Below are 27,940 nucleotides of genomic sequence, written 5' to 3'. Positions count from 1 at the left end.
TTATTTACTTTGCACAATACAAAATATTTTGGAAAATGACATTAGAAGCAGGTAACTCCTACTTTATGAGTACATGTATTTCCAAAACTTAGTGTCCATGTCTATTGTTTAGAACAGGAAATGCATTTCACATGAAAATATGGGATGGTTGGGTTTTCAAAAGAATTGTATATAATGCATAATTTTCTGTGAAAAATACAGTACTTTTGAATATCTATATGATTGATTTTTGCTGCATTATACATTGAAAATAGGCACTCACAGACTAGGTTTAGAACTTTATGCCCTTAGTAATCATTTGGGACAGTGTTTCCAATTTCCGAGTAAGGATACTGATAAAACTACTTTCACATTTCTTGTTGCTGCTTCTCTCCAGTCTTTTGCCAAAATGGCTCAGCAAGATTGACAGTTGCTCAGAGTTTTAGTATCTAGGTGTTGCTTATACAACAAATTTCAGTTAAGATGCTCAAATACACAGAAACATGAGGAATTTGATATTCTTAAAGTTAGGAGTCACAGTTTGGGAGTAGAAAGAAACACTTCTAGGAAGTTTACAAATTGCAGAAATCCTACTTTCTGATCTAATCTTTAAGTGGGACATTGATGCAGTTTGAACTTAAAAGTTGGTTGTTAGAAGTCTTCAGAAAATAAAAATATTTATTCTTTATATATACATTCAGTGAAATTAACGAGGCCACAAGTGTGGTGACGGTCATACGATGGCAGCTGTTTTGCTGTCTGGGGTGTATGGGTTAAGTGTTCAACACATTTACCCTTCAGCTCCCCAAAGGTATAAAGCCTCTTCCACTGTCTCTCTGTTCCCATCTGTTGATGCTGTACTTTTACTCTAGAAAATGATAGGACAGGTCCAGGAAATAGCACATTGTAGTGGGATGTGAAGTGGATTAGAAATGAACAGCTTTCCTGGTCCAGCCCTTGTCACTGTGTCACTCTGAGTTGTCTTCTCTCTTTAGTGCAGGGGGTGGTGGTTGCATCCTTGTGGGGTTGAGTGAGTTGAGAAGGAGAATGTGTGAGACATCCCAGAATGTAGTTCTAGTGAAATATAAAAGTGTTTAGCAGACTTTTAATTGATAGTCTCATTTTTTAAAAATAAAATTAATGATAAGCATAAGATTCAGAGTACATATATAGAATATATACATACCATTTTGTAAAAGCAGTTAAATATCTAATTTTTTTTTTTTTTTTTTTTTTTTTTTTTTTTTTTTTTTTTTTTTTTTCAGAAACTGAGCATAGTTACCATGTGGAAGAGACAGGTGAGATTTTAATTTAATACTGTTCTTTCTTAATTAAAGTGAGTCGTCCTTTAAAAGAAGTATATAGCATCTATTATTAATATATTTTAAATTAATATACACAAGATCTGCAATTAATTATTATATGTCTTATAATTTACGATACTTCTTTGTGAATATACTTTTGGGTTTTGAAGTCTATTTCCTGAGGATACATTCTTAGTAGGATTACTAGTTTGAAAGGTAGAATGGAATTGTCTGTTTTGTAGCTTTCAATTACAAAGTCAACGAAAAGTCTAAATCATGTTTTGTCACGTGCCAGCACCCTTAAAGGGCACGGCCACAGGAGTGGACACGTCATCTGTCAGCACTTTACTATTTTGCGCTTCAAATATAAACCAATTGATGACTGAACCCCCTTACTCATCTTTGCATTTGGCGTTTAACAAACTTAAAGGCTATTTGGTCCAGGAGTGAACATGTTTGAATATCATTATGACTTGATTTTGCATTTCTATCATAACTACAAATTGTTTCTTTCTGGTTTCGAATATTACATGTATTCCTTATTTGAGTCATATTTGTAATTTCCTAATTATTCCCTAATTTGTAGTTTCACAAGACTATAATCAGGATATGGAAGAGATGATGTCTGAGCAGGAAAATCCAGGTTTGTAAATGTTAAAGTTATTGATATGTGTTTTTTCAATTGAGGCAGTGGCCAAGGCCATTTTATTCCAGGGTTAACAATTCTGATTCAACACAGAGATCTCTGTATGGCATTTATAATCACTTTTGATTGCTCAGATAGTTATAGAAATGTCTGAATATAGTTTACATGGAGGGATGAGAGAAAAAGGAGATGTATTTTTCAAACCACTGTTGAGATTTTGGTCTTTGTAGGTTGGGTGCTGGAAAGAATATTTGGAAATGGAAGGGGCAGTATGATATATTATAAAGTCAGGCTGGGTACAAATCCAAGTTCTGCTTTTTCCTATCTTTGTGACTTAGACATCAAATTATGCAATGTTATTCAGCTTAAATTTTATGAAATGATAATGAAAATAGCTTTCTGACAAAGTTGTGAAGATAATACTTAATTTATGAGTCTCTTATAATGGTGTTTGGTTTTTTCCTGTTTGGCAAAGGTGTGTTTTTGTTTTTTAGATTCCAGTGAACCAGTAGTAGAAGATGAAAGATTGCACCATGATACAGATATTACATGAGCATTTTCATTAGATGTAAAATATTACCATAGGTTTTTCAATCACATGCTGTGTTTACATGGTGATTTTTCTTTTAAAGGCACCAAAGAAGTAATTTTGACATCTAATGCATGACATTTGGTTTTATAACAAAGTTAGTTGTAAGAAGATCAGGCTTTCATATTTCACCTCATCCACTAACATCACCTCCATAACAAAAAAAGAATGCCAAATTTTAATGCTGCTTTTGTGTATCAAATTCCTCTATGCCAATTTGAGAAATTTTAATGAAAATAATTTAGCTGCCCTTTAACTGCTTTTGGGCAGAGGCATTTATTATTGACTCTGCAAACATTAATGTTTGGAGAAATAATGTTTATGATTAAGGAGATTTTTTTGTTTGTTTTAACTAAACAGTTGTATAGAATGACTCATATAATACTTATTTTGCTTTTATTTTTTTTTTCAGATGACGCAACATACCAAATCTATGAGGAACAAGGTTTGCAAATTATTTCTAACCTTAAGCCACCTGCTTGTTTTAAAATATAACTATAGTTTGACTATAAAATAGGGAATATTATGCTTTTAACTATAAACATTGCAATTTAAAACATCCAAATGAATGGTATTCTTCAAAGAATTTACGTGGGGAGACTGTTTACCCATTCCACTGCTTCTGCCATTGCCTAAATAATTTCTTAAATTGTTTACAAGTTGCCTTAGAGACAGTTACAGCCATTCAAGAAAACCAGTGTCAGTAATTTATAGTTGTCTCTCTCTCAACAGAAGTATGCATGAACAACTACTTTAGCCAGAGGTAATTACTTTAGCTGCTTCTACAAATTAATTCCACTCTCAAAGGTGACTGATTTGTCACCTTGGGGAAGGTCAAGAAGCACTGGGTTGTAGGCTTAAAGGCAGCATAGAGAAAACAGTTCTGGCAAATTTGTGGCATCAGCAGCATCTGATTCAGTTTAGGCCTGTACCTCCCTTCTCTTGTGTCCAAACATTGCATGGACTATTGTGTTGAACTCCACGAAGTAGATTTTATTTTCCCTGCTTCCCAGAAAAGAGAAATAAGGTTCAGACATTATAAATAAGCTGCCCAAGAATGTATGACTAAGAAGTAATAGAGCCAATAATATATCCTTTTTATTCCATTATCCTCAAAGATGATTATGTACAAAGAGAGAAGTCAATTAGGTATAACTTTACATGTAAAGCAAGAAAGATGAAGAAATACATCATAATTGAGCTGGTGGATATGGAGGACTTTCTATGTTCTAGATAGTTTTAGGGCTTGGAATTCAAATATGAATAACATAGGATCCCTACTTTCAAGGAATTTGTGGTGTCATCATAGATAGTGAATCACAGTTGAAAATTAGGAATTTTTATAAATATGAGTCATATTTATATAATGATTTAAGACTTGAGATGCTACCAAGTTTATCATCATAGTGGCTATTTCTAATGGGATATGGGTGATGCCATGGGAACAATCCAGGTTGTGTCTTTCAGTACTGATAATTTTTATGAAAAGTTAAAGAATTTGAACCTGATGTGTTCACAGGAAGATTTGGGGCAGGGGGGAAGCTGGGGGAATAATTTTGTCTTGAGATTGCGCTTAGATTTTCTTTCCAATCTTTAATTTGAAAGAGAAAATCGGAATTGAGAAATACAAGTTGTGTGTAATGATGGGATTTGAGATATTTTCCTCATTTCTACTGATCATTATAATGTTTTAAAAAATGTACTATAAAGGACGTATTTGGAATGCACTTTGCAGACTAAATCTAGAGGAATTTAAAGTCAAACTTGTAAGAAGTATAAAATTAGATTTTATGCACAAAGAGTATTATGTATTTTCATAGGCAGAGTATCATAATAAGAGTAATTTAAAATGTTAACACAAGGCAGTAAATATGACCTAAGGGATCAACAAGATTGGGTAAGCTACTTTGGATTTCTTTGCGATAATAGAACATAAACTGTTTCAAACAAATAGATCTAATTGAACAGAGCATTATTTACTATATGCTAAAACAGTACCTTTGCTAAAATTCAGTAATCAGAGTAGGAAAACCAAGTAACTGTCATGTAAATGAAGCTGTAAGTAGGGTGAGATTTCAGTGAGAGAATAGAATATATTCTGTATTAAACTCCCAAACTCCAGAACATACAGTTTGATGGAATTATAGCAGGAACCAGCTTCCACATCAAAGATAACCCAGGAATCATCAAGGCTACATTGGACAAACCTGGGAAGTGACAGTATGGTCTTACCATGTAGTTGACTTATTTATTCTTATACTATTTAGTGTCTTCTATCCAAAACATAGGACACTGGAGCAGTTCCTAGTGAAGAATACACACATGGTTCCTGTTCTCATGGATCTTATATTTTAGCAGGGGAGTAGAAATTAAACAAGTGATAGCATTGTAGTTTTTATGCCCAGTTGTGATAAGTGCTGGGAAGGACAAGTACAGTGGTAACAAGAATATATAATAAGGTACCTAGTTTGTGGGTGAGGCGAGCCCTTCCTGAAGTTTGAGCTGAAGGTGGGAGCAATTGACAAGGCAAGGGGAAAGGCGGCTGGAGAGTCATATGAGGTCTCTGACGTGAGCTTGCAAGCGTAAGGCTGAGGTGGTGACATGGGCTGGGTTCAGAGGATGCCTGTAGGCGAGGCCACGGACATTCATTCTTCACCTTCGAGCACTGCAAAGTCAGATCTGCATTTTGAAAAGATTGATCAGTCTGGCATGCAACAAACAGACTGGAGAGACAAGAGTCAATACAGGGAGAACAGTTAACTTGGCTGTAATCATCCAAATCGGGTCTTTCCCTGCGTCACATCTCTGTCTGCCTGATAAGGAACCAAAGGAGATCAGTTTCAAGAAAGGGATGTTCAGTGGTGCCCTGTGCTACTGAGAACCATGTGAGATGAGTGCTGAACACCTGCCCTGATCTGGCGCTGCTATGGCCTCACCAGTGGCCTTACTTGGAACTGTTTCAGTGGATGGATAGGACAGAGATGAGATGACAGTCCAAACCAGGGTGGTGGTAGTGATGGAGGACAGAAGTGGGCAAAGTTGAGAAACACCTAGAAGGTAAACTTGGTAGGTCTCAAGGCATGGGTGTAGCTGGGGCGAGACAACAAGGTGCCAAGAGCCACACCCACTCTTCTGCTTGTGCAGCCTGACGGCAGCGGGTGCCCTTCTCCGAACACGGGAGAGACTAGAGACAGGGAACAGGGCAGGGGCTAATGAGTCCAGTTCTATAAGTGGTGATAGTGAGATTTCTCTGAGGCATCCAAGAGGAGAGATCAAACGAGCCATGTGGTGGTGTTTGACTCTCAGAAGAGAAGTCTGCTTCATGATTGTGAGTGTGGGGATCATCAGAGTAGTTACATGGACATCAGGACCAAGCTCAAGGAGAGCACATAGACGGAGACATGAGGCGGTTCTATGGCTGGACTTTGAAGAAAGCCAGCATTTAATGACTGCCAAGAAAAAGATGAAGTGAAAAAGAAGATTGAGGGGGAGAAATGAAAGACCAAAGGGGAGAGTATGATCACCCTGAAGTCCAGGGGCACGGTGTTTAGAGAAGAATGGTGTCGCCAAATACAGTGAGGGCAGGTGAGTGTCCATCAGATCAAATGAGGTGCTGGCGGTGGGCGGGGGTTCAGCAGGAGCCTTTCCAGGGGTAGGGTCAGGGTCCAGAAGACAAGTGGCAGTGAGTTGAGAGGAGCGGAAGAGATGAGCCATGAGATGTAAATGACTCTGAAGAAATTAGATTGTGCAATGGAAGAAAGAAAGCGTGAGGGGAAGCAAGCTTAAGAAAGAGTGGTGTTGCTTTTTTAGGTCCTTAGAGGCTAGAGCATGTTTAAATGCTGACGCTGCTCAGGGTGATACAGTGAGCACACATTCACTGCTCCTTTCTCTTGCAAATCCGGCAAAAGGACAAACACATTAAACATTGTTCCCTGCTGTACCCCAACACTGAGAATGTCTGAAAGACAGCAGGCACTCAATAATTTTTCTTTATTAAATGAATAAGAAAGAATAAACTTATAACCATGCTGGGAAAAAGAAGGATGTTTGCTTGTAGTGTATCAGAAAATTGGAGGTATTTTGGAAGATCAGGTTGACCAAGGAAGCTATGATCCACTGGGCCCTGGAGAGGTCTGCGTGGAGATGAGATTTCCTTGCAACAGAGCAGAGAAGAAGCACTGAGCCTCATGCCAACCAATGAGGGAGGCAAGGGCGGTGCACCCTTGTTAGGGTGGGGAACCCTTCATTCTCAGGGGCTGGCAGCAGAGACATTTGGCCCCAGGTTAGAGGTCTGAGAATTGTTTCCTAAACAAAGCAGGGAATCTGCCCATGAACACCAGTATCCAGTTGATTTGCAGGGTACAGCTTCTGCTAATTCAAAACCTCCACCAAAGATGTGAAGAAAAATTTTAAAAGGTAGTAAGTGACTGCCCTGGAATTAGAATCCAGACCTGTTTTACTCTGGACCAAACTCATCTCCACCCTACTCTCTAGTGGGCTGTCTCCCAGTGACTAAACTGTGCAGGTTCAAAGATGTGTAAGGCATTGTCTCCGCCCTTGAAGCATGTCGTCAGTTTTTGTGTTATAATGAAAGTTGAAGGATTTATCTTCCTTTTTTTCTTTTTTAGTAGTATATGAACCTCCAGAAAATGAAGGTGTAGAAATCACAGGTAAGTTTTATCTGTAAGCAGATGTTTTCTGCTCCCCCTGTATTTTGTTGTGTCTCTTACTTGTGGAGCAAAGAATGAGTGTAGTAAAAATGCAAGACATTTTCAAGTCAGTAAGAAAATAATTGAGTATCGAAATGAAAGTTAATATTCTAGTATAAATATTATCCATCAGAAGACCCTGTTTAAAAAGAGTCAGATTTAGCAATCTGAGTGGGCATGAGTTAATTTAGGAATCTGAGTGAAGGCAAGTTAAATGTAAGATGTGTCACTGATCAGCAACATGTAATGAATTCTGATTATATTATTTATTTTAGAAGTAACTGTTCCCCCTGAGGATAATGCTGTAGAAGATTCAAAGATAATTGTAGAAGGTAAGTTAAATTTACGGAAACGGTTTTACCTTCCATGTGAGAATTATGTTTGGTTATTCCAGTATGTATCGAGCATTTCCTACTTGCTGTCTATACAGTGCTCAGGAGCTAGGAGTACAAAAGGGAAGAAGACAGAGTCCTGTTTTCATTGGGGCTGGCCTTCCAGTGGCCAAACAGGTGATAAATAAAGGAATTAAGGATTATGAGAAGTACAAGGATATACTGTAACAGCAAACAATTGATGAGGGTATGGAGAGCTACCCTGAGTAGGAGCAGGTGGCCACCCCCAAGGGGTGATCTGGTGAGAAGGGCACAGCTATGGGCAGAGATGGGTTGAAAGATGGGTCTTTTATGTCATGATTCAGCTGGAAAAACAAAACAATTTTTTTGTTTTTTTGGTTGGGGGAACTGAAGGGATGATTCTGAAAAATAAAAATAATTGCATATGTTAAACAGTGACGCTTCAGTACTACTTAGATTTAAATATATTTCTTAGCAGTTTCCAGAGTTCTTTCACATATATATTATTTCAGTTGCTCCTCGTAGTAGACACTGAGAAAGAAGGAGGGCAGAGACCTTTGTACTTATTTTGCAAATGAAGGCCTGAAGCTGGAGTGAGATCAGGTGACTGGCTAGCCCTAGGTGCCGTAGCTGTAAGTGACCAAGAGGATATTCAACCCACGACTGGGACCCGTGGGTGACTCTGTATTGGGGGTGTGAAGTTATGGGGGTATGGGGGTGTCTGCTCTAACAACCATAAGTTGCCAGGGGGAGCATGTAACAGGAAGAATTTTGTTCATACGATTACTCTTAAAATTCATTTAGGGGCAGCTGATTGTCATCTTTCAGATTAAATGTTACTGCTTTTGAGCTTGGTTAGGCAGAATGGAAAATGAAATGGTACAGTTGACTGAAATGGAGGGAGTTAGGTGTGAGGGAATGGGGGAGGCTAAAACTGCTCTCTGTGGTCACTTAGCTGCTGGGAGAGACCCTGTACAGATGCTGTGGGCTCTTGTGTACTGAATTGAGTTGAGATTTTTTTCCCACCTTCTGTGACTCAGTTCTCTATGAGGAATGTTAATGTTCTGAAGAATATTTCTGAGTCTATACATTTATTTGGTGAGAATCAGAAGATGGAAACCCATAATCACTGGGAAGAACTTTCTCCAGCCCACCCCACATATGGTTTATAGAAAAGAACTAACATCACAGTATGCAATTTGACTCTACCTTTCTTGGTTTAGAAATGGTTTTTTTTCTCATACTTTTCATTGTTTTGATATGTTGGTAGAAGAGTAGCAGAGACTGCTAAGGGAGTTGCCTGTCCTGGGCAGTGGGACACCCAACTGTCCACCTACTGCCCGCCCTGCAGCTTCTGGGGTGGGCTCCTCCAGTGCCTGAATGGACAGTGAGGGGAGCTCATCTCTCACACATGCTACCCTCATTTTTCCTAACTCCTCATACCTTGGCTGGTTGTTTCAATATATACTTGGATTCCCAGACCAGAAATATGGAACTCGTTTTTGAGTCCTCCTCTCCCTGTCTCTATAACTAATCCAAAGACCTGTTGATAGACTCCCTAAACATTTCTCAAATACATTTGTTTATAGCTTGTGTATAGCCCCTTATCTGGCTCAGCCCCTTCTCATCTTCCTAGATGACAGCAGTAGCCTGCGGGCTAGACATCTTGACTCTGTACTTGTCCTCTTCAAATCCATCTTTCACATGCCATTAGGATGATCTGTCCAAAAGTATCAGCCCTGTATTTAAACCCTTGTGTTATTCTCCGTCAGTGTCACTAGTTACTTTCAGTTGCAGATAATAGAAAACCAAACTCAAACTGGCTTAAGCAAAAAAGAGGTAGGTACAGATCAGTCAGGGCCTTGCAAGGCCTACTATGGTTTTGGAATATATTCTAGGTACATGTGAATTATGAAAATTCTTAAACAAGATAGAGCATAATCTGATTTTTTTTTAGATGTAAAAGTGAATTGCTTTCACTTCTAGTTAGAAAATAGATTTAATGGAGCAAGAATGAAAGCAGAGGGAGCCACACTGTTAGGAAATTATTGTTTACTAATCCAAGGAAGGATTGTGGCAGCCTAAAATAAGATCATGGCAGTGGGAATGGAGGGGAAATTGTTGAACCTGAGATATATTTTAGAATTAAAATTAATTGACCTTTCTGATGGTTGTGAAGCAAAGATGGGGAATAAAGAGTTTACTTGGTTTAAGTATTTATTAGTTAATTTAAGTAACTATTCGATAATGGGGCCATTTATAGAGAAGAAAACTATTAATAGAATGGATTAGATTGGTTGCAAAAGTAATAGCAAAACCCACAATTGCTTTTGCATCAACCTTATAGAGGAAACTGGTTTAGGGGAGAAAATAAAAGGCTCCAGATCAGACATTTTAACTCTGGGAGTTATGTGAGATATCCAAGTGGAAGTGTCAAATGGGGTGTCGGATATGCCATCTGAACTAGTTGGGTGAGTTTTTTTTTTTTTAATTTTTTTATTTTGAGACGGAGTTTCGCTCTTGTTGCTCGGGCTGGAGTGCAATGGCGCATTCTCGGCTCACCACAACCTCCACCTCCTGGGTTCAAGCGATTCTCCTGTCTCAGCCTCCCAAATAGCTGGGATTACAGGCATGTGCCACCACACCCAGCTAATTTTTTGTATTTTTAGTAGAGACAGAGTTTCACCATGTTGGCCAGGATGGTCTCGATCTCTTGACCGATGATCCACCCGCCTTGGCCTCCCAAAGTGCTGGGATTACTGGCGTGAGCCACCGTGCCCAGCCCTAGTTGGGTGAGTTCTAAGATGAATATAAACATTTGGGAGCCATCATCATGGAGATGGTATTAAATCCATGGAAACTGATATGATCATTTTGGAGGTGAGTGAAGATAGATTGGCATGCCCAGGACTGAGCTCTAAGAATCCAATATTGTGAGGTTGGATGGAAGGTGAATAGCCATTGTTTGAGGGGAAAACCAGTGAAGAGTAGAGAAGGAAAAGTGGGAATATGTTTCATGCTGTTACTGAGTGGCCCAGGAATTTCAGGACTGAGAAATATCAGTTGCATTTGGCCACATGGAGATTGTGGATGATCTTACCAGAAGCCATTTGAGTAAATTAGGGGAAGTGAAAGCCATACGAAATGAAGTGGGTTCAAAAAGACCTGAAGTAAGAAAAAGTAGGCTATGTAAATAGGTAACCGAGATTGTGCTGATAAAATTAATTCACTGTTTACTTTTTAGAAATCAGGTTATTACATCATATACCAGAAGAAATTTCATTTGAGTTTATTGAATACATATTTTTTGTAATAAATTTGGATGAAAATTTAACTTGAAATACTACCAATAAGGCTTTCTTAGTCATCAGTGATGGAAATAACAAAAGCAGCAACTAATACTTTATGATGTACAATATTTTGAGCCTAGAATAACAAAAGAAATTCTGAGAAAAACATTGGCAAAGTTGATAATGTGTTAATATGTCTCCAAATAAGGACAGAATAAACAGGCAAACCTACTAAAAGCCAGTCACAACATAGCTATTCAATACTCACTGTACTGCCATTATAAGAAAGAAATATTACCAGATACTAACAGTGGTTAGTGGCAATAGGTGTGATTTTTGTTGCTGTTTCAACTACCTTTTATGTAAAATATTTCCAGATATTCTGGTTTGAGCATGTGTCACTTTTATAATTAGAATCAAGTAAATGCAAGACAAAAAATGATTAAAATAGCTCCATAAATGTTTTATATTTTAGAAAATGCTATTAAAAATTCTTTCTTTTGGCCAAAGGCTGTTAACAGTTTGTAAGGACCAAAAGGAATGTTGACATAATCTTATTACTAGGTTAAGGTAACATTAAATGGGTTGCTAGGTTTGAAGATATTAATATGTGATGTAATTTCATAGAGCAAATGAGATCATTATGTCTTTAAATCATTGAGTGGGGACATCTACCATCTCTTTAGTTGTAATTGCATTGAAGAAACCAAGAAAAAAGACAAGATATTAAATGTTCACATTCACATCTTTGACTAGTCTTAGAATATATTACCTTGAATGTTAGTTTTCTAAAACAGCTTTATGAAGGATAGTGTTTGATATTAAAGAAGAAACAAGATGCTTTAAGTGTCTTTCCACAGTTCTGTTAGCAAATCTGATGCAAAATTATGGTGAAAGCGTAGGTTTTAGTCCATAGCTCCTTTGCTGGGCAATGGAGTTTGAAGTTAGGCAGGTACTCTAAAACCTACTGTGCTGAACTGTTGAGAAATACACAACATTTTGCTACGTTGTAGCTGATTGTTCTTTGTGAGAGTATAAAAGCCTAATGTTTTTATGGTAATTTCAATTGAATTTTTTTTTTAGTCTATGAAAAGTGTCATCATTACTTAAATCTGGCAATGCGTATTTTAAACACTGATCAGCAATATGTAACAGATTATAACTTTTTTAAATTTATTTTAGAAGTAAGCATTCCTCCTGTGGAAGAACAACAGGAAGTACCACCAGGTATGACATTTTATATGTTGTATTTTCCTCTTTTGTTATTTTTGTAAATTCTGTTAATATTACCAAAGGCTTTATAATGAATCTACGAAGGATAAATATTTTGAGAGAGATTAACTGTACCTTAATTTTTAAAATTTTCTATGTTTTGATCAGTTTAACCAAAGTAATGGTTGCTGATCTAGAATTTGAGGAGTGTTAATGATCATATGATTTTGCCATTTATAGATGGTGGTAGTAGTAGAAGTTAGTGTTTTTCAGTTTTCCTCTTTGATTGACAGGCCATTCGATGGATGATGTGGAATCAGAATTGCCTTAGGATGAAGGTTGAATAGTGGATAAATTGTGACATTACTCCTTTCACCACCCCCCACCCCGCCATTCCCCATCTCTCCTGAGAGCGTCTTCAGTGCTTTGTGGCAGTCCAGGCTGCCCAGTGCTTTTCAGTCCTCCATGGTGTTTCCTTTTAGCTCATTGCATTACACCCTTTTCTCTGTTTTTCCCTACTTTTCCTCCACCTGACCTCTCTTGTCAGCATTGAATACAAAGAATGGGAACAGCATTTCCGCCAAGGCCTATGGTTTCAAATGCATTTTAGATATGACATAAACTATTTCTGCAACCAGAAGTGAGTTTATAAACCTCCCATTCTCATAGTGGGAAAGAATGTTCTATCAAAGAGGATTTGGAAAATCCTGCCTCTTTCCCAAGTGTATTTCTTCTCATTTCTGCATTTTATTTTTGTGTCATATTTATTTGTTCAACCTTTACTTGTATTTTCTACATTTTAACATGAATTTTGTAGCAGTGATGTGCATTTCTGTAATGATTTTGGTAGAAATAATTGTGCCTGCCGAAATTTAATAAATACTAAATTTCAAATTTCTTTCTTTAATAATAAAAAAGGATAAAATAATCGAAGAATATATTTAGTTATATATGGAATGCCTTAGGTTTTGATAGTTGTCTTGCCATGTATATTAATAATAATAATATGCAGAAACAAATATTTGATTAAGAGAATGGAATTGTTAGTATTATAATATGGATGAGAAAAGGAGTCGATGGAGAAATTGACCTTTTACATGATGACTACTAGGCAGTATGTATTTGTGTTTAAAAAACTTGGACAGGGCAAGGGCAGCTGATATGTATGTCCTGCTTCTGCTGGTTTCCTTTTCGTTTTTAAATGATGCTTCACAGAGAACTCTGTTTCTATGGAAGAGGCAGGACCAGTTACAGAATTAGCATTTTGATTACTATTCCATGCCTTTAAGAAAATTATTTTATATTCCTAAAATAATGTTTCAACAACATTAATATATTTCTGGTTATAGTTCATATTTTAAAATATTGATCTAGTTTTTGTAAAGATAGGGAAGATAACATTTTTCAGACCAAAAACTTCTATACTTTTATTTTCACAATTTATAACTGAACCCAATAGTTTATTTGGAATGTAAATTTGAAACACCAAGTGTCTGAGGTGGTGGAATAAGGTGCTTTTTTAGATATTTAAGAACCAAATACAAGCGAAGATTTGGTTAATATGCGTAGTTCCCGACATAAGCTCCCAGTAAGTGGTGGCTATGACTATTGCTTAGTAATTAAATAGCCTGATCTTAGAGGTAGATCAAGAGAAGCTAAACTCTGGATGTGAGGACCATCAGGCTGTGAGACCTGTCACCCCATTGATCACCAGGGTTGATTTGGTTGAACTGGCCAACTAGGCAGGTGTCCCCTTCCTCCCTCACCATTCCATGAGCGTCCCTCCCAAAGCTGCATGCTTGACTTGGTTGAAGAGGATGACCATCCCTGATAGGACAGGTCTTCAGTCAAGGGTATATGAGTAGCTGCGTTCCCCACGAGAACCTCCAAACATGATTAAGAGAAGCTAAATTCTGAAAGACCTGATAGAGAAGTTGTAACCTATAACTTGGTATCAAAAATTTGAGTGATCCACTATGTTGTTGTAGTTTGACCTTGCCAGAAGAGGATGTAAGGCTGAGAGTCAGCAATACAGTCATGTGTCATTTAATGGCAGGGATGCAGACTGATTCTGTGTCATTAGGTGATTTTGTTTTTGTATGAACGTCATAGAGTAGCCTACTATACTTCTAGGCTGTATGATACAGCATATTGCTTCTAGACTACAAACCTGTACAGCATGTTATACATGAATGCTGTATGCAGTTATAGTGCAATGGTAAGTATTTGTGTATGAAAACATGTCTAAAAATAGACAAAGTATGGTAAAAAAAAAATACGGTATAAAAGGTTAAATTAAAAGATATACCTATTGTATAGGACACTTCATGGGTAGAGCATACAGGCCTGGAATTTGCTCTGGGTGAGTCAGCAAGTGAGTGGTGAGTGAATGTGAAAGACTAGGACATTATTGTACCCTACTGTAGACTACAAACACTGTATACTTGAACTACACTAAATTTATTAAATTTTTTCTTTAATAATAAGTTAACCTTGGCTTACTGTAACTTTTTAACTTTGTAAACCTAATTTTAAAAATCTTTTTGATTTGCTACTAAAAATTAGTTTAAAACACAAACATATCATACAGCCATATAAAAATATTTTTATGTCCTTATTTTATAAGCATTTTTAACTATTTCAACTTTTTCATTAAAAACTAAGACACAAACAGATATATCCGCCTAGGCCTGCACAGGGTCAGGATTATCAGTCTCACTGTCTTCCACCTCCATGTCTTGTCCCACTGAAAGGCCTTCAGGTGTAATAAGAGGCATAGAGCTGTCGTCTCCTGTGATAACAATGACTTCTTCTGGAATACCTCCAGAAGGACCTGCCTGAGACTGTTTTACATTTAACACTTTTTTAAACAAGAGTTTAGTCTAAAAGAACCATAAGAGTATAGAGGAGTAAAACGAATAACATAGTCCTTTATTATCGTTGTCATGTATTACGTATTGTACATAATTGTATAGGCTATGCTTTAATACAACTGGCAGTGCAATAGATTTGTTTACACCAGCATCACCACACACACGTGAGTAATATGTTGTGGTAGGATGTTATGACACTAAGATGTAGCCAGGCAATAGGGCTTTTCATTATCGAATGGGACCACCATCGTATATTTGGTCTATCCAAACATTGCTACATGACATGTAACTGTATTTTTAACCATTGCACTTGGTTTTCTTATTTTCTATAAGTCTTAAGTCCTACTCTGAAGGCATCTTGCCTTCTTTCTTGCATATTTATAAATTTATAAGTGCTGGTGCAGGTGGATTCTTGGTGAGCATGTGGAAGCTCAAGCCTAAGATTTGATTTTTCTGGTTTTACAGGCCAATCGATTTGAATATTAGGTTTTTAAGATTGATTTTGGAATTTCTCATCCATTAGCAGATTTTCACCTTTCTCCTCAAACTCATATTTTTACTTGAAATCATACAACATATTTGTAGCAATATGACAGCATAAATATACACAACACAAATGGAAAGACTTATAAAGGAATTACTTATGAAAGCTCATTGGAGTAAAATTTTCTCTCAAACAGTATGTTAGATCATATGACTGAGTCTATTAACTATTTTTCTGTTATACCATGCCAGAAAAGAATTGTAAAAAGTTAGTTTATGTTTTGTGTAATCATGTTATTCAGAATGGAAATATGTGAACATCATGGTTTCTGGGCAATTCTGCCACTCCTCCTTTTAAAATGGAGATACCACTTGCAGCTCATCCACTGCTGAGTATTGTAGCTGTGGTAATGGGTTCACTCTATTGCATCCATCCAGACCTTTCACTCAGGCCTCCCCATCACCCAGCATTTTTAAACATTTATCCATGAGGCCTATAACCAGTTTTAGGATAGCAGCACCAGAGGTCTGAGGCAAGAGTAGAAATTGACTTTATATTCTTAGCAGCTAATGTTCCATTTATATATATATATATATATATATATATGTGTGTATATATATATATATATAGAGAGAGAGAGAGAGAGAGAGCGAGCAACTGCTGTGGTATAGGCTCTGTGCTGGCCAGTGCAGATACATGATTGACAATGTTGTGCTGGCTTGGTTCACAATCCTGTGGATACACAGTGGAGTAAAATAAGTACAATTAATGTCTCAGACCTGTACACAGCAACATACAGAAGGAGATATAACTCACCCAGCTTCAGAGGGATGGGATAGAGAATATGAGGTTAGCCTCCCAGATGTCCTTGTGCTAGTTTTAGCTGTTTTGAGATACTCATAAGAGCTCCAGGAGCTGGCAGGAGGAGAGCAGAGGAAGCTAGAGCTTACAAAGCACAAAGGCCATGACACCCTGCCAGTCGGGTGAAAAGTAGGCAAGTGTCTCTTCTCAGAGGATCTTATATACTATATTTGAAAGTTTTGATCTGCTGGGCACAGTGGTTCACACCTGTAATGCCAGCACTTTGGGATGCAGAGGTGGGAGGATTGCTTGAGCTCAGGAGTTTGAGACCAGCCTGGGTAACCCCAAATCTACAAAAAAATAAAATAAAATTAGCCAGGCTTGGTGCCATGTGCCTGTAGTCTCAGCTACTCAGTAGGCTGAGGTGGAAGGATCCTTTGAGTCCAGGAGGTCGAAGCTGCAGTAAGTTATAATTGCACCACTGTGCTTTAGCCTGGGTGACAGAGTGAGACCCTGTCTCAAAGTTTAGGTCTGTGCCTAAAAATGACAGAAGCCACTGAAAAAAATCCAGGTAGAGGAGTTACATGATTGAATCTCAATTTGAAAAGAGTCTAGCAAGGAGGTTTAGACTAGTAAGGGGCAGCTACCGTAGGCTAAGCCAAAAGTGGTGGGAGCTTGGCTGCATAGAATGAATGGAAAGGTGCTTGACTTCATGGAAACTGGAATTGGAAATAATTTGATGGGAGAGAGAGAGGAGTCCAGGTTCCTACATTTCTGGCCTGAGTCCTTGTGAATGAATGGCAAAGCGTTAATGGTGGTAGAGAAGGCAGGAGGAAATGGAGAGAAGCAGAAGAGATGACAGGCTGGTTTTGGAGATGGTGGGTTTGCACCTTAATGAACCACTTCTGAATGGTCTTCAGACATTTATTTGAATTGTTCAAAACTGCGGTAGAACGTTTCATTTATTTGCCTTTTTATGAATACTCATTGTTATACTTTGAACAATTTTCCATTTTCCCAGGGTACTTCTAAAATGTATCTTCCTCTCAAATCCAAGTCCGGAAAATTGTTGGATGCTAAAGAATGTAAAATTCATTTTAAAAAATGTTTTCTGTTGGGGTTTAATTTACACGTGGGGAAGTACTCAAGTGTTGAACTTTTCCATATGTATATACTCGTACCCGTTACTCCAAAGCAAGTTAAAAAGATGTAAAGCTTTTAGCACTCCAGAAGCGTCTCCCGCTTCCTACCTCTCAGTAATACCCCAACCAGAGGTAACCACTCTCGTGACCAGCATCATTGTAGATTAGTTTTGTCTGCTCTTGAATTTAATAGATCCGTAAACACACACGTTTGTTTTTGTGACTTGTTTCTGTTCAACATCTTGTGAATTTCACCCACCTTGTTAAGTGCAGTCATTTGCTCTTATTCATAACTGTTACCTACAGTTTAATCCACCCTACTGTTGATGGACACAGTGGGTTTTTTTTTTTTTCTCTCAGTTGTTGACTATGAAGAAAGCTGCTATAAATATTTTTGTACTGTCTTTCTGGGGGAATATAAGCATTTATCTGTGTTGGATATGTAAAGGTATACATAAAATGTCTAGTTGTTCCACCAAACAATTCTGTTTATATAAAAAGTTTTGGCTGCACATATATAGATAGATAGATAGATAGATAGAAATTGGTAGGAAGGGAGGGAGGAAGAAAGGAAATATTGGGGTCCAGCTTCAGAAGTCATATCAAGGTTTTGCAGGGCCTTTCTGTGCACCAGCTCCTTTCCTACTTTAATTGTAACACAAATGCAGTGCTGCAGCAGTAAAACAAATCCGATAATAAAGTTTAGAATGAAAAAAAAAAAGTAAGAAATTGGATAGGAATGAATTTTACTTCTTTTAAAATACTTATATGCTTTTCTGGAAACCATCATTCTCAGCAAACTAACACAAGAACAGAAAACCAAACACCCCATGTTCTCACTCATAAGTGGGTGTTGAGCAATGAAAACGCATGGACACAGGGAGGGGAACATCACACACTGGGGCCTGTCGGGGGGTGGGGGAACTAGGGCAGGGATAGCAGGGGGTGGAGGAATAGGGGAGGGATAGCATTAGGAGAAATACCTAATGTAGATGATGGAATGATGGATGCAGCAAACCACCATGGCACGTGGAATATGTAACAAACCAGCACATTCTGCACATGTACCCCAGAACTGACAGTATAATTAAAAAAAAATATATATGCTTCTATTGTCAACCATTTATGTTATCAATATATTTTAAATTTAACTTTTAAAGTAATATATTTTAAATGCAGCTTATAGTGTCCATTTGATCCTTGAAACTGCTTCTTGTGTTTGTTTTTCAAATACCATACTAGATTTCGCTTTCTTTTTAATAGAGTGAAAATATCGGAGAAAGAAATTTAATGCTGTGTTTCTTAAAATGTTGAGATTATTCAGTTCAGTTGTAATTCTCAAGTGCTCTAAAGAACTTCAGTTTTCATCAGCAGCATTGCAAGTCATCCCCAGGGGCTTCTTTGGTAGTTGACTATTCTGTTACCAAGTTGTCCTTAAAAACAAACACCAAAAACAACTATTGCTTTGTTGGTGAGTTTTTTAAAAAGTAGAATGAAAATGAAGCAGTTTCACAGTCTGTGTCTGGTTGGTCCTTTAATTTAGATTTCCCCTTATTTTTGCAGATACTTAAAGCTTCAAAAAGACTGCCCCTACCACCACAGGAGGACCAGCCTAACCATACGCTCCAAAAGATGGCTGTGATAGATCTTGTGAAGCAATTACTGAGCAGATCAAGATCTTTGGGAAGGAACACTAAAGATGTTTTTAATGAATTATAGTCCACTGGCATTTTAGTGTATTTTTTTTTTCTTTTTAGAAACACATGTTTCTAAAAAATGTAATGTTACATTCCTGCATGTCCCTTTTGATAGCATTAGTGGGTCCATTGGATTTCTTTTTTCTTTTTGTGACACAGCTTTTAGTCTTACCTGAATTTATGTGTGCTTTTCAGACAGTAGTAATAATTATATTGATGATGTAGCAGTAATTGTGTTGGCAGGTTTTCATATATTATTGGCGATTAGCACTAACTGTTGGACTAGCTTGTATAATCTGTGTTAAACATGATTTAAAAACTATTAACGGCACTTTGTGTCAGCACTCTTAAGAACACTAACAGAGATCATCATTAGCTGTGAAGATTTGAGTTGTATATATCTGCACTGAAACTCATATCAAAAATTTCTTCATTAGCTTCAAGTATTCAGATTAACACTCCAGTTGTGAAATTTTTGTAGCTTTTAGCTGATTAATTAGAAAAATTTAATATTTCAATGAAAGTTTTAAATTATCATTTATTTATTTTTTTAAATGAGGGGGAAAGCTAAAATTCCTTGTTAAGACACAAGGAAAAAGAATGGCCTAATATTATCTGCAAAAATGCTTTGTTGGCATCTCAGATTGATCATATAATAGCTATAGTCTCTTCAGCATTTGTTTAAATTTTAGAAAATCTGTATAAATTAGTGGTGCGTAACTTAAAAATTATTCTGCCTTTGGCTAATTAAGCAATTCCCCTGCAGCACTAGATACCGCTCAGTGCTTTTACTAGATGATCTCAGTAATGCCTCGAGTTGGGTTGATTGAGGATGTGTGAAAAGCTCACAGAGCCCGATGCCTGCTGCTATTTCACAGTGATGAGCCTTTTTCTTTCTACACTGAAGACTTTCTTCTATATTTAATGTGGTTTATTTTGGGCTCAGAAATAATTACTGTGTTGAAAATAATCCTTTGTCAGAAAAGAAGGTAGCTACCACGTCATTTTGAAAGGACAATGAGCAGCTATAAGCAAAGCCATAAAAAGTGGTTTGATTGATACATTAGGTGTAGCTCTTGATTTTGTTAACATTAAGATAAGGTGACTTTTTCCCCCTGCTTTTAGGGTTAAAATAAAAGAGATTTCTATATTTTTATCACTATAGATAATAGTTATTATACTATGTAGTGAGTTCTGCATGGGTACTCAATGTATAATGAAGCCTGAAATAATAAGATAATAAGAAAAGCAATAATTTTCTAAAGCTGTGATATTGGTGATACAGAGGTGATACTCAAATTGTAAGAAAGCTCTTCATTTTGTGACTTTAGAACACTACTTTTTATAAAGCCATATTTTTTTAGGGAAACATAGGAGTGACATAGAACTGATGAATGAGTAAAATAAGTTTTACTGGGTTTTTGTAGAACTCTGGACATTGAGGATTCATTATGCTGTGGTTAACTTTAAATATTTTTTCATTCCAAATATCTGAATTAATGAGCCTTGTCTTTACAAATATGTACCATTGTGCAAAATCAATGGATTTTCTAAAAATAATGTAAATGTCTTCTATTAGATGTTGAGTGCAATAAAATACGGAAGAATTCTCGGTATTGTCATTATTTTTGAAATATAAGGTGTTTTTAATTTGTTACATAATAAAATCAGTTCATTTTGTCCTTACTGGTATTTTAAGAGATGATAGCATTTTTGGTAACTAAAATCACTGAGGAATACCTTCAGCCAGTTAATGTATTTCTAACAGATAATGCTTATTTAACATTTACTATCATGTTACATTGCCAGGGGGCAAGATTAAAATTAAATAGCCCCTGCACCCATCCTTTGTAGGTTTTGTCCTTCACCTAGAAGTTTTGATTATTCCCTGGACAGCCTGCTCCACCTTTTTCCCCCTAATTTTTAATTTTTATGGGAGCAATGTAGATGTGTAAATTTGACTACATGAGATATTTCAATATAGGCATACAAAATGTATTATAAATAATTGTTGACTATAGTAACCCTGTTGTGCTATAAAATACTGGATCTTATTCATTGTATCTAACTATATTTTTGTATTCATTAACCGTCTTCACTTCCTGCCTCCCTCTCTTCCCACTACCCTTCCCAGACTCTGGTAACCATCCTTCTTCCCTCTGTCTCCATGAGTTCAATTGTTCTAATTTTTAGCACCCACAAATTAGTGAGAACATGTCATGTTTGTCTTTCTGTGCCTGGCTTATCTCACTTAATGTAATGACTTCTAGTTCCATCCATGTTGTTGGAAATGACAGGATCTCATTCTTTTTTATGGCTGAATAGTACTCCATTATATATGTACCACATTTTCTTCATTCATCTGTTGACAGACACTTGACTTCATTTCAAAGCTTGGCTATTATAAGTAGTGCTGCAATAAACATGGTAGTACAGATATTTCTTCAATATACTGATTTCTTTTCTTTTGGATATATACCTAGCAGTGGGATTACTGAGAGAAAACATTGAGGAAACGTCCAGATCACTGGTCTAGGCAAAGATTTCTTGAGTAATACCCCAAAAGCACAGGAAACCAAAGCAATAACATTAATATGGGATCACATTAAGTTACAAAGCTTCTGCACAGCAAAGGAAACAACAAAGTGAAGTGATAAACCACAGAATAAGTCAAAATATTTGCAAACTACCCATCTGTCAGGGGATTAATAACCAGAATATGTAAGGAGCTCAGACAACTCCATAGGGAAAAATCTGATAATCTGATTTTTAAAATAGGCAAGAGATCTGAATTCTCTAAAGAAGACATAGGCCGGGCGTGGTGGCTCAAGCCTGTAATCCCAGCACTGTGGGAGGCCGAGGCGGGTGGATCACGAGGTCAAGAGATCGAGACCATCCTGGTCAACATGGTGAAACCCCATGTCTACTAAAACTACAAAAAATTAGCTGGGCATGGTGGCGCATGCCTGTAATCCCAGCGACTCAGGAGGCTGGGGCAGGAGAATTGCCTGAACCCGGGAGGCGGAGGTTGCGGTGAGCCGAGATCGCGCCATTGCACTCCAGCCTGGGTAACAAGAGCGAAACTCCGTCTCAAAAAAAAAAAAAAGAAGACATAAAAATGGCAAACAGGTATATGGAAAAGTATTTAACATCCTTGATCATTGGAAATGCAAATCAAAACTACTTTAAGATATCATCTCATCCTAGTTAAAATGACTTTTATCCAAAAGATAGGCAGTAATGAATGCTGGTGAGCAGGTGGAGAAGGGGGAACCCTCATGCACTGTTAGTGGGAGTGTAAATTAGTATAGCCACTGGGAGTTTCCTCAAAAGACTGAAAGTAGAACTACTGCCCCACCTTTTATACATGACTTAAAACTGGGAGGATATTTAATTCATCGTGAGTGGATGAAGAGCTTTTCCATTTCCAGTCTTCATTCTCTGGACAGAAAAGGAGAACTAAATAAGGAAGAAGCTGCTGGGGCTCTAGAACAGGTTGCTTTCAGCTTCAGCATGTCCAGAAGAAACAACAAAAATAAACACTAATGGTAAGCAGACCCACTTTTATTGAATGCACCCACTCTGCTGAGTACTGCGCATACCTATCAGGGAGCTGAGTTTTCTCAGCAGTAAGTATTACTCCCACCTGCAGGTGAACAAAGCCAATGTCAGTGAGGTGGGGCACCTGCTGGCCCGTGATGACATGCCAGTATCTAGAGCAACTCTTGGGTAGCTGGTGAGAGGTAGAAGCAATTGGAGGGAGGCCAAAGCGTGGGCAGGAAGACGGTTAGGCAACTAACTAGTAATAGGTGATGCTATACAGCATGAGCTACGGAAGTGCTAGTAGAGAGAAAAGGAGACTGGAAAGCTTTCACTCGAGGACTGGTCAGTGTGGGTGCTCAGGGCGAGAGCAGAGTCTCATGTCCCAGGGCAGGGAGCGAACAGATGCCCATGTGGTAATGGACTCAGAGGGATGAACAGGCCTGGGTGGAAATTTGCTTTGAACGTATGCTGACTCCAGCCAGAACTGCTCAGCCGGCAGGTTAGCACAGTGGCTGGAACATGATGGAGTACAGTATATCTGAATCCACAAAAGTATTTGCTTTAGTGGTTGTATGACAATTTTTAAAGATCAATATCTCATTCTTTTTAGTAAGGCTTTTATTGTTCTGGTAAAGTAATATTTAAAGGAGAAAAAAGTAAGACAGGTAAAAAGTAGTGTAACATCTTTTTTCTGAATACAAATATTTAAACACTAAATATGAGTTACATGTGAGCTTGTACTTTTGTAATTTTCAGGGGTGGGCTGAGCATATAGCTTCCTTTAGTTAATGAATTGCCCATTACTGGGATTTAGAGTGTGATTAAAGTAGTGTTTTATGGAGCATAGTCTCTGAAATTGGTTTTGCTTGTTTTTTAACCCTGGACAAACTTCCTTAGCCTCTCTATGCCTCAGTTGCCTTATTTGTAGAATTGTAACTACCTCCTATGAATGATGCGAAGTTTAAATGGGATAGTCTGTGTTAAGCGCTAAGAACAATGCCTGCATGTTCAAGGCAGTCATGTTCAATGCATGCTCAAGTCATTTTCCTCTTTGGCACAGTGAGGTTCATATGAAACCTCCCAGAGAATAAAGGAAAGTAGCACTTCATTATTACCTGTGCAGAATGCTGGTGAGGTAAGCTGAATCTCGTAGAAAGTTCCTTTACCTAAGCTAAATTTAAGCACTAAAAATCGTAGCACCTAAACCGTATCCTTTGCGCATTTTCTCCGTATCCAAAATGAGTCTCAGAACTCAGCTTGTGATGTGAGGTAAGGGACAGAGGAGGACAAGAATGAGAATATGAGGTCTTTTGCCTTGGGGCATGCAATGGTCTGGGTGAGGCCTTAGGTCAGAATGCCACCTCCTTTTAGATACAGCATGAGGAGTGGAAGAAAGATGATGACCCTTGTTTCTGGGCCCTTGTCCAGCCACACTCACCACGTTCCTGGGAGGACAGGAGAGACCTGGCCAGGGCCCTCCCACATCGGGATCAACACCTTCCACTTCTGTTTAGAATGTGACCAGTTCAAACCCCACTCCTCCTTTCTTATTTCCCTCCCAAGAGTGGGAAGATCTGTGGAGACCCCTAAACTCCTTTTCATGACCAGCGCCCTCCTGTTCTATCTAGCCCTGTTAGAAACTTGCATTTTACACTTGATTTTTCTAATCACATCAGCCATTTACAGTGACTAGGGGATGTGGAGGGCTGCAGTGTTCCTGCAGGTACTGCTGATCCCCCAGAAGGAGCTCTGTCAAGACTGGGATTTTTGATGCTTTTCTTCATTGCTGTATCTCAGATGACTACAAGGTGCCAGGCAGACATTATTAGGTGCTCAGTTAACATTTGCTGAATGAATGGTATTGAATGGTCTAGTTCAGCTACCTAACTTTATAATGAGGAGGTTATAGTTAAAAAGATCAGGAATTCTAGAACATTCTGCCAAGAGCTACAAGTCCTTAAAAAAAAAAAGCTTGCATTATTCTTGCAGCACTGCCCAGAGGTGTGTGCTGTCAACTTTATAAAACCAACTCCAAAAGTCAAGACTGGCACCTTTCCTCATTTCTCTTTCAAGAAAGGTACACAGTGTTTCGATGGAAAGAACGTATGCTTTGGAATTATGTAAACTGCTGGCCTTGATAGCTTTGGGCACTTTAATTTCTTAACCGTCTGTTTTCTCCTATGTACGAAGAAGGCGGTAAGACGTTCTCCACAGGGCGTGAGAAAACAAGAGAATCCATAAGTGATGTGGCACACTGTATTTCAAAGCTAGTTCCCCTTTCTTCCTCTTCTCTAGCGACTCAAAGGAGCAAAACCACTTGACTTATTAAAAAGCCTTTCCCTGCATTAAAACAAGCCTCAGATTTACTTTTCATCTTCCCAAATTGAAATGTTTTATATGAATGAATATGGGAAACTCAAGACCAACAAATTGGTTATGTCAGTATTCCCTTGACTGCATCCCTGATCTCATCGACATCCTCTTGCAGCTTCTGTGGGAGAGGACAGAGTCTGATTTTTTAAATCAATCTCCCAAACTGCCTTGTTCCCACACCAGCCCATGTGCATATGCCCGTGTTCCTAGAAATACCCAAAGAATAGGTAAGTTCCTACTAAGGCTGTAATCAGGTGATCTACCTTGAAAATTAACTAGATCGTAATTTACATTACATAGTAGTCCTAATGTGAAGTTATAGGTGCAGAAATGAGGTTAAAAACACATGGTCAGCTCATATGCTGCTGTTTTCACTGTGAGGGGTGGATGTTCTTTGGCTAGTCTAGGCTCTTGGTGGGTGTTATTGTTCTCGGTAATTCTATCTGTGGGAAAGACACTGTGATTTGCTTAGTGCATCTGACACAGGTGGACTCTTGGGTTCATCTTTGGCTTCCCACCTGGGCTTCAACACCAGCTCCCACAATGGGTCATCTGTGTATGTGTAAAGTTCTTAGAGTAGCATGCTAATATTCCAAGCAGTGTGACATGCTGCATTCCTTTAAATCACATGATGTCACTTATTAAAGTAGTTTTCTGATTTTAAGAGACAATAAAAATATTGAACAAGCTTTAATGATGGCTTCTCCCCACCCACATGTCTTTGTACCATAGAGACACTTAGAGTTGATGTACATCACCCACTCCAACTCTCTTATCTTATAGACAAGGAGTACTTAGCCTGGCGCCTGATACCTGTCTACCTTGTCAGTGCTTGGTGACTTATGTATAAGTAATTGAAATATGCCCAAATCTTGATACTTTCTATTTTTTTTTTTTTTAAACGGAGTCTTGCTCTGTTGCCCAGGCTGGAGTGCAATGGCATGATTTTGGCTCACTGGAACCTCCACCTCCCAGGTTCAAGCGATTCTTTTGTCTCAGCCTTCTAAGTAGCTGAGATTACAGGTACATGCCACCATGTCTGGCTAATTTGTGTGTGTGTGTGTGTGTGTGTGTGTGTGTTTAGTAGAGAAGGGGTTTCACCATGTTGGTCAGGCTGGTCTCAAACTCTTGACCTTGTGATCCACCCACCTCAGCCTCCCAAAGTGCTAGGATTACAGGCATGAGCCACTGCACCCAGCCCAAATCTTGATATTTTCTAATGAATTTCATGTGTAATGAATTCCAGATTTAGGAAAATTGGATTGTTTGCTCAGAATATATTTTTATTTAATTATACTTATTGAATTCATTTAAATATTGTCATATATTTTGAGATACTGAATGATGACTTGCATAGTACTTACTATGTTTTGTCTTTAATTTTCAGAAACAAATAGAAAAACAGAGGATCCAGAACAAAAAGCAAAAGGTGAGATTGTCAAACAGCCTTTAAAATTTACATGGGGAAAGTCAACATACCATCCAAGAATAACATGATTTTATTTTATGTCACTAATTGAAAGAATTTGCTCCTGGTTTGTTATTTCAATGACTTTATCAACAAACACTTATTTATATTCTACGTAAACATTAAGAGCCAAAGTGCAGAAAGAGATTGCCGGGCCTCTCATTCTAGTTCTGATGTTCGTGCTCATGTGTCCTTGGGAAAATTACTTAACTTTTGTGGCTCAGTTTTCTCTTCTGTAACATAGGAATACTAAGAGTATCAACTTCTGAAGGGTGTGTTTCCATGATAGTAATTAAATGAAAATATATGCAAAGTGCTTAAAGCAATAGCTAACAGGGAAGGCACTTAGGAAAAATTAAAAATTATTTATTGTTGATATGTCGACAACTGTACTAGGTATAGGAATCCGAAGACTCCTAGAACATGATATCATTTTCAAGGACTCTGAATTGTTAGAAAGACATGCAAACAAAGTTACAGCTATGTAGAAAGAATTATCTCTACCTTCAAAAGTTTATTACAAAGGTAGTCTCATAAATTTAATAACCTATAGTATTGTAGTTTAACTTTCACAGGGGCTCCTAAACTTACTCAGAGTGAAGAACTATTTTTAATGTTAAAAAATTATATGGATGATTATAGAATAGTGGCTATTTTTAGTTATTAGTTGACTGATATTATCTTTAATGATTGAATATTATTACAATTTCAAGAATGCTTTTAATTTAATTTGTAGTGATGAAAGCAGTATGTACATATGTATCTTGTACATATGATGCTTAATAAGACCTTACTTCGTGTGCAAATGATACCTGGTGAGCATATGGAGTTGCTGGCCTCTGGCTATAATTTCACAGCCCAGAAGTTAAGAAGTAGGCGTCTAGTTCATGAAAACTTTTTTTAACTAGTTGTTTTTAATTTTCATCAAAGTAGTACAAGGATATAGTTTAAAAAGCGGAGGCTCATAATGAATAGCAGCAGTCTTCTTCCCTACGACTTCATATCCCCTAGTCCCACTCTTTCTTTTTTTTTGAGACAGCATCTCACTCTGTCACCCAGGCTGTAGTGCAGTGGAGTCGTCTCAGCCACTGCAACCTCTGCCTCCATGGTTCAAGTGATTCTTCTACCTCAGCCTCCAAGTAGCTGGGATTACAGGTGCACACCACCACACCCGACTAATATTTGATTTGTATTTTTTTTAGCAGAGACGGGTTTTGCCGTGTTGGCCAGGCTGGTCTCAATCTCCTGACCTTGTGAACTGCCCATCTCGACCTCCCAAAGTTCTGGGATTACAGGCGTGAACCACCACGCCTGGCCTTAGCTGTTTCTTTCTAGGACTTAGTTATGCATTTCTAAATAACTTGTATAATTCTGCTGTTTTCTCCTCAACATCAGAAACTGTTGGCTGACTCTGTTTTAAAGATCACTGACATCAGCTCAATCATCATGCTCTTACAAGCTCTCCACTGCCTTACCT

General features: G+C 37.8%; 1 protein-coding gene across 4 annotated transcripts in view; it reads left to right on the top strand.

The window, feature by feature from the left end:
- The window catches only part of ASPH (aspartate beta-hydroxylase), a 228,001-nt gene that overhangs the window by 82,831 nt on the left and 117,230 nt on the right, over window positions 1-27,940 (top strand). The window contains exons 9-16 of one of the 4 annotated variants that reach the window (XM_032296177.1): window positions 1,245-1,277; window positions 1,870-1,926; window positions 2,424-2,471; window positions 2,931-2,963; window positions 7,147-7,188; window positions 7,503-7,559; window positions 12,053-12,097; window positions 26,383-26,424. In XM_032296177.1, the coding sequence (XP_032152068.1) occupies window positions 1,245-1,277; window positions 1,870-1,926; window positions 2,424-2,471; window positions 2,931-2,963; window positions 7,147-7,188; window positions 7,503-7,559; window positions 12,053-12,097; window positions 26,383-26,424 (357 nt within the window). The remainder of the gene's footprint in view (window positions 1-1,244; window positions 1,278-1,869; window positions 1,927-2,423; window positions 2,472-2,930; window positions 2,964-7,146; window positions 7,189-7,502; window positions 7,560-12,052; window positions 12,098-26,382; window positions 26,425-27,940) is intronic. The other 3 variants (XM_032296180.1, XM_032296179.1, XM_032296178.1) reach the window with 3 other exon arrangements.

Source organism: Sapajus apella, unplaced genomic scaffold (assembly GCF_009761245.1).
Source record: "Sapajus apella isolate SASKATOON/1434 unplaced genomic scaffold, GSC_monkey_1.0 scaffold35, whole genome shotgun sequence".
Lineage (NCBI taxonomy): Eukaryota > Metazoa > Chordata > Mammalia > Primates > Cebidae > Sapajus > Sapajus apella.
Note: the sequence above shows the minus strand (reverse complement) of the source record. Positions and strands in the feature narration are given on the sequence as shown.